Source organism: Hippocampus zosterae, chromosome 10 (genome assembly GCF_025434085.1).
Source record: "Hippocampus zosterae strain Florida chromosome 10, ASM2543408v3, whole genome shotgun sequence".
Taxonomy (NCBI): Eukaryota; Metazoa; Chordata; class Actinopteri; order Syngnathiformes; family Syngnathidae; genus Hippocampus; species Hippocampus zosterae.
In genome coordinates, this window is record NC_067460.1 from 16,722,752 (window position 1) to 16,729,840 (window position 7,089).

General features: G+C 46.1%; 1 protein-coding gene across 1 annotated transcript; it reads right to left on the minus strand.

The window, feature by feature from the left end:
* Window positions 1-42: 42 nt before the first annotated feature.
* Window positions 43-6,685, minus strand: zmp:0000000529 (WD repeat-containing protein 20). The gene is made up of 4 exons (XM_052078105.1): window positions 5,932-6,685; window positions 4,996-5,178; window positions 3,376-4,761; window positions 43-1,334 (listed from the first exon to the last, which is right to left on the minus strand). Exons 1-4 carry the CDS (start codon window positions 6,337-6,339, stop codon window positions 1,287-1,289), a joined length of 2,025 nt encoding a protein of 674 aa, XP_051934065.1. The 5' UTR covers window positions 6,340-6,685; the 3' UTR covers window positions 43-1,286.
* Between the last annotated feature and the right edge of the window lie 404 nt (window positions 6,686-7,089).

Sequence of the window (7,089 nt, forward strand, 5' to 3'; positions counted from 1 at the left end):
AAAAAGACATGAATGAGATCATCTTGGAGAGAGACACAAACATACTAGGCTTGTTTTTTTATTATGGCTGCAAAGCATAAAATAATCACAGGAGACTTTGAAACAAATGTAGCTTTTATGTATTGACGAATGTATTGAGTGGAGAGACGGTGACTTTTTTTTTGTCTGTGCAAATTATTGCAAGAGGCAATTCAGGTGCAACACTACCAAGGAGTATCAGGGCCACACTGGAAAGGGGAAAAAAATCAAACACAGCAAAATTAAAGCAGAAAAATTGGATGAAAAGCAAATGAACTGTGTGTACAAAATAAAGTCACGTAAAAATTGGCACGTTTGTCTTTTGCCCACAAAAAAAAAAAGAAAAACAAACATTTATGTCCTCAAGATTGTAGCATTCTTCCTCCCCCAAAAAGTATATTTTCTTCCTGGAAAAAGTTGCAATATTTGTGGAAAAAAAGATATTCTCAAAAATTGCGTATCCACACCACTACCCCCTGCTCAAAATTAAATGCAACTTTCCCCCAACTGTAATATGACTATTTTCCCCTTAAAGAATGCTCTTTTAAACGCTTCTTTTAAATTATATAAAAAAGCAAGTGTTCTAGACTTTTTTTGGAAGAATTTCTTCTTTCAAATGTACTTTTACACCCCCCCCCCTAAGACTTGCATAGTTTTTCTTTGAACAAAAGAGTGATTTTTAAAAAGGATTGCAACTTTTTGCCAAAAAGAAAAAACATTTTAACTTTCATTATTTTCATTTTAAGGTTGAACATTTTCTTTAATTTCCCCTCCGTCATCTTCATAGTTCGGTTCCCTGCACCACCCCAGGTTTGTAATACTCCTTTGTGCAACATGAATGAATACGACACATATGACTCTGCAGCTATCCCATCAGCAACAGTGTGTTTTGTGCGTGTGGTCACGTGACTTGGACCCGAGCTCGACATGCCGCTTTCGGAGCCCCTTGAAGCATCTTGACAGTAACCGGCCGGCATCAACTCAAAAAGAGACAGTGACATCAAGACAGAACTCCTGGAAAGACATTCAGTGCGTTGCCACGTACAATGTGTTCACTTGCTTCCTGTAGCGCCTCCTTGCCATTAAAGAGTACTTTGACTATTTACAGTATAAATTACTAGACAGTTTAATGATGAAATAAATTACTTAAATATAGCTGGCCGTGGCTTCTGCAGGATGAGCAGAGGGTAATACTGCATTGGTGAAGTGGTCGGGTGTTTTCGGTTGCCTTCCGTTTAGGGATGGTAGGAGGAGTGATGAAGGTGCAGCTATACCACCGTGCCGCTTGGAGAGTTTCCGTTCTGTGCTGTTAAGTTCTGTGAGAAAAGACACAACCCCCCCCCAGCAATTTAGATGGCAAGAGGTAAGAGTTAGTATAGTGTTCAGCAAACTGCTGCCACGCTGTCCATGAAATTACAAAAATACCAAAACAACAAAACCCACTTTTTCACAATTTAATCCCGCCGAGTATACGTGATTCAAATTTCGTAGCAATCCAAAAAAAAAAAAATCTCAAGGTATAACTCTTCAAAATTGGCGGGAAATGGCCAGCATGGTCCAACAATGGCTACTTCAATCGAACAATGGTAGGAAGCCAATGACATGCTCTTCTTCAGAATGAAAATTACTTGAGACTGCAGCACTCCCTTTTGTCAACTCTCACATACTTGTGGTTCGGCACAGACTGAATTTTTTTTTCACAGAATTAAAAAAAAGATATATCTTGGCTTAAATTTATGATTAATGTGGCAAAAACATTTGACAGTTATGATCTGTACAGTAAAAAAAGTGGTTTGGCACGCACTGAATTTATTTCACAGAATTAAAATATATATCTTGGGTTAAATTTATGATTAATGTGGTAAAAACATTTGTTAGTATTTATGATCGGTATAGTAAAAAAACAGAACAAAAAAAACCCCTGTGTGCACCCTGTGGCAGCAGACAAAAAGCTGCTGTTGTATGTGAGGCTGAAAGTTGCACCTACTTACACGCGATTACATCAGCGGCCACGGGAAAACAAACAAACAAAAACAATTAGACAATAGCCACGGACAAGTATTGGGCCGCACAGATAAAAGAATTTCAAAAACAAAGTACTGCTGGTGATTTATTATCCGAGGCTGAAAAATATTTTGTTAAAAGTGACCGGATTCTTTTCATTCCGTTCGTCAATGAAGGACTTTTGGCTCATTTCAAGAATCTAATTATCTTGGTCGCCTAATAAATATTTTGGCCACAAACTAGCAAAGCGAGTAAAAAAAAAACAAACAAAAAAACTGACATATTTGGACAGGTTCTTCCCAGCGAGGAGACAACACAAGAGTCTGTGACCAAGAGGAAAAAAACAGGCGCATTTCAGAGACAACGCCAGGAGACCTCCTTGAAATATGGATTTAACGCAACAGATGATTCTCACCCACCAAGCCTGTTCTGCACACTATGCAGTAAGCAGCTGTCCAATGACTCTAATGATGCTTAAAAACTGATTTTTTTCCGCATTCCTGCATTAAAAAACAAGTCCTTGGACTATTTCCAAAGAAATTTGTGGGGAACTTTTCGGAGAGCAACAATTATTGAGGACTTCCACGTACATCAACAAATTTAAGTGGCTTGAGAGCGTCATAATTGGTGGCTGAAATTATATTCAGAATCGGTGAAGAATTGATCCTTCCCGCAACTCAGAGGGCATTGTTGCTATCCTTGTTATGATGTCGGCATTGCTAATGCAGGAACATAAAAATGCACAGTGGACTCGTGTTTATTTTTGTCGCATTGTATTATTGGACAGATTTAAGGTGTTTACTACTCGACACTCTGTCGCAAGGCAGGAGAGGAAGGAATTCACTTCCTTATATTCCACCAAGCACACATCACAAAAAGAGTAACATTTAGAGAATTTAGTTACAGCAGCAAATGGTGAGAAAAAAAGAGTTTGCTTTACTTTATGCTTTGAATAGGACAGTTTTGCAGTCATGTTTCTGATTGTGGAGGTCTGCTGCTGCTCAGTAAAGGGGGCAGAAATTCTGGTAGAATACAGCGCAACTGACCAACAAAAAACGCTCGACTTTTGGTTTCATCGCGAAACATGTAATGAGAGACCTAAGTATCTTGTTTTCTCTGAATGTGGCCCTTTGAAGAGAAAGTGTGGACACCCCTGTTATCTTTGTTATGTAATATGCTTTTATAACAATATACCATCAAAATATTGACAGGTTTTGATGCCCGTCAGACTTTGTCTGTTCGACGGGCATCAAAATAAAGACCTCGTAACTTCGGCAACGAGTTTTCAGATTGAGATGGAAGACGTGGATAAATTCCTGCCTGTCATGGTCCCGTGACTGTGCCGTTACATACCGCCTTGCCAGGCCTGGCCCAGGTGCAGATGAGCCCCTCCTGGCACGCCGTGATGATACAGTCATCCATGAAGACTAGCACGGTGAGTCTCTCATGGGCGATCTTTTTGCACACGAGTGGCTCCAACAGTGGCACCTCATGCATACGCGGGCAAAGCGTGGTGCCCAGAACTTTGGCGGCATCCAGGCGCCCGCCACCCCGCGGTGCCACATTGATCTTATCGTTACTTTTGCTGATATTACCCAGGCTGTGGTAGCGTTTGTGTTCTTTCTCCACCCCGCCACCCACCACCGACTTGTCCGACTTGCGCTCCTGGAGGGAAAGCGTGGCAAAGCGGCCGATGCTGAACGGCGCGGTGTTACCTGGGGCACTCCCCACGGTACCGGTACCACTTCCTGTTCCCCCAGTGCCGCCCTCCGTGGCGCCCTGGGTCTTGGAGGTGTTTGCGACCGCTGGGTGGGGAAGTGAGTTGGAGCGGGAGAGGGAGCGAGGGAGTGGGAGAGGCAGCGTGGGCGGGTTGGAAGTGCCCACAACAGGTGGGTGGTGGTGGCCCTCCACTCCACCACCCACAGAGTTGGGCAGCGTGGGTCCAAAAGTATTTGTAAAGGCTCGCGAAAGCGGCAGACGAGGGTATAGAACATCATCTGTAAGGTCCCACAGACAAAACTGGGTGTCCTGTCCGACGGATCCGAATCGGTAGGTGACAGCCGCTGAGCCGCCGCCTTTGGAGCTGTGCCGGGAGAGCCGTGACAGGGTGCTGCTGGTGCGCACCCGTCCAAAGTGTGGGGTAGTATTGTTGGGCGCCCCTCCCTGGTGGAGGTCCTCCTCACTCCCACTGAGTTCCATGGGTTCCTCGTCCTCCAGGGATGTGGTGAAGGGGTCAAACGCCACCACGTTGACCCAGGATTTGTGTCCATGCCCGCGGGCCACCACCCGGCTCTCGGCGAAGGACCACACGGTGACCAGGTCGTCCTCCCCCCCCGTGGCCAGGTACTTGCCATCTGGGCTCCATGAGACACACAACAGTCCTCCAAAGTAACTCCTCATGACGCCCTGGAGCTCCATGGAGTCAAAGTGGAAGACCCGCAGGCAGCCATCCTGGCCCACGCATGCCACGTGGACCCCATCGGGCGAGAAGGAGAACTCGTTTAGGCCGCCCTCGCCCACGGCCCAGCGCAGAAGAGGGTTTCGGGGTGTCTTGGTTTTGCAGGCGTACACGGCGAAGCCCTCCCCTTGGCGCAGAAGCGAGTACTGAGGCGCAGCCGTGCCGCATGGATGCTCCACGTTGTAGAGATAAAGGTGGCCACTCGAGTGAGAGGCCAGGAACAGGTTCTCAGACTTGGGGAGCCATTTCAGACACGTTACCTTGGATTTGTCGATTAGACGCTGCACATGCACGATAGGAGACAAAACGGTTTATTAGTGGCCAAAACAATTACTTCAATTGAAAATGACATCTCAATAATTCTGCGTCGAAATCCTACTTCAAATTGCTTAAATCTTGTTGGAAACCTTGGCTTGAAACCCTAACCTTTCCTCAAAATGCTAAATCTGATTTGAAACTCTTTGTAGAAACCCCAAAACTGGCATGAAAGCCTCATTTGAAGGAACATTTAGTACCTCCTCATTGAAGAGCTTGCTGGTCTCCTTCTTGATGGGATCCAAGTACTGCACCTGCCCGGCCGAAAAGCCCACGATGAGTGCCACACTGTCAGCTGACGCCGAGTACTGGTTGAAGTCGTGACACGTGGGCTGCGTGCCCTTGTAAATCCTTTTGTCAATTGGCTTGCTCAGGTCCACTGCCTGGTGTGCACACACACACAAGTAGTTTGAGAAAACAGTATGATACCCAATAATCATAAAAGCACATGATGACATAAATATATAGCATTGTGTCCCGAAAACATAACAAGGGGTTGTAAGTCTGAGTCTGGTCTTGAACACCAGCGTTGAGACCCTCATCCTTGTTTGAAACTTCAACTCGAGGTCTTCACACAGTCTTGACCATCATTATTTAAAAACCTTGCTTTGTCACAGCAAACCAGTCTTAAAACCCTTTACCCACGCCTGAAACCATTAACGAGGTTTGGATTGAAAAAAACGAACCCCCAAACCAAGTCTTGAAAACATATCACTTGTTTTAAACCCAGGAAGTCCTTACTCTAACATTTGTGTTGTTTTAGACTACTGCCTCACTTAACTCAGCAAAGATGAGTCATAAAAACAAAGATTAGTTGAGTTGAAGCGCATCTTTTGACATCTTGCAGCTCCCACCTTGACCATCTCTGTCCATCTTCTGTTACATGAGTCATCCTCAGAAGGACTCCAAAATCGAATTTTGTTGTTTTCTTGCCAATTGGTGCTATTTGTACCACCATGTGACACCAAAGACAACTAAAACAAATGAAATGTGGTGTTTGTTAGCAGGAAACTGACACTCGCTCGCCCAGAAGTCGTGACATTTAAGCTAACTGCTCGGCTAGTTAGCATGCATGGCTAACGTCGACAGTCCACTCCCGTGACCTGGGCGGGCAGGGCCGTCGGACCGGGGCTCACCTTCTTAATGTTAGTGTACGTGTAGAAATAAAGCTCCCTGCCGATGTTGAAGCACACCCGCTCTGACTCCTCGCCCGGGTCTTCGGGCTGGAGCTTGACCATGGAGACCCGTACCGGCGGCAGGAAACCCGCCGGGGAGGAATTAGCTGCGGCATTCGATGAGGAAGCGACGGCTGCGGCAGCTGCTGCAGCGGCGGCACCGGGCCCCTGCAACAGCCCGACCCCTCCACCGGGTATCGGGCCGGCTCCAGCCGCGGGGCCCAGCGTTGCCCCGGCGGAGGGACCCCTTGGCAGCCCGCCCCGCTGCTGGGAGTCGGAGAGGGTGAGCAGCTTGTAGAAGCCCTCTCTGGTCCGGAACTGCGACTTAATCTCATTAATATCCTTTAGAGCGCCGCCATCTCCGGCCATTTTTAGTCCAAACGAGCCGCTCGGGAAACCCTTGACCTGAAAACAATAACGCCGCGATAATAAAAAAAAGAAGGCAGTAGTAAGTACTAAAGCTGAAACGGGAGCGGCCGAGGCGAGCAGCCGGGCTCAGCTAGGCCGACCAGCGCTGCCAGTGTGACCCGCTGCATTTTACACCAGTATCGCCCACCAGAGAGCCGCTGGCTTAAGACTCATGGCCGACGGAGAGCCCCTATGAGCCGGGTACGGCGTCATCATTGGGCTGCTCGCTGCCTCCCTCCGCTCGACCGCTACGATTTATGAGCAGAAATGCGCCCACCAGCCCGCCTGCCTTTAGTGTGTGTGTGTGTGTGTGGGGGGGGGGGGGGGGGTGGACCAGATAAGAATGTTGGGAGGAACTCGGTGTACAATATTCAAATCTAAAACAAATACAATATTATAAACTTGTTAATACACGCCAGGGAGTTTACAAAATGCTTAAGCATCAAATAAGAACTCTACAAAGAATGATATAAAATAGATCAATTTAAATTAAATTATTGTGTGTGTGTGTCCCATACCTTTTATAAAGGTCCTCTAAACAATTATACGTATTTTTTGAGTTATTTCAGAAACCTACATTTATTTCTTTATTTTTAAATGTTTTTATAATGTGTTGTAATTGCGTCAGTGTTTGTTCTAGTAATTTTTGTCATCAACTTTGTTTTTTCTGCCTTGCTTCAGGATGCCAGGACTGTAGTGTTTGGAAATACT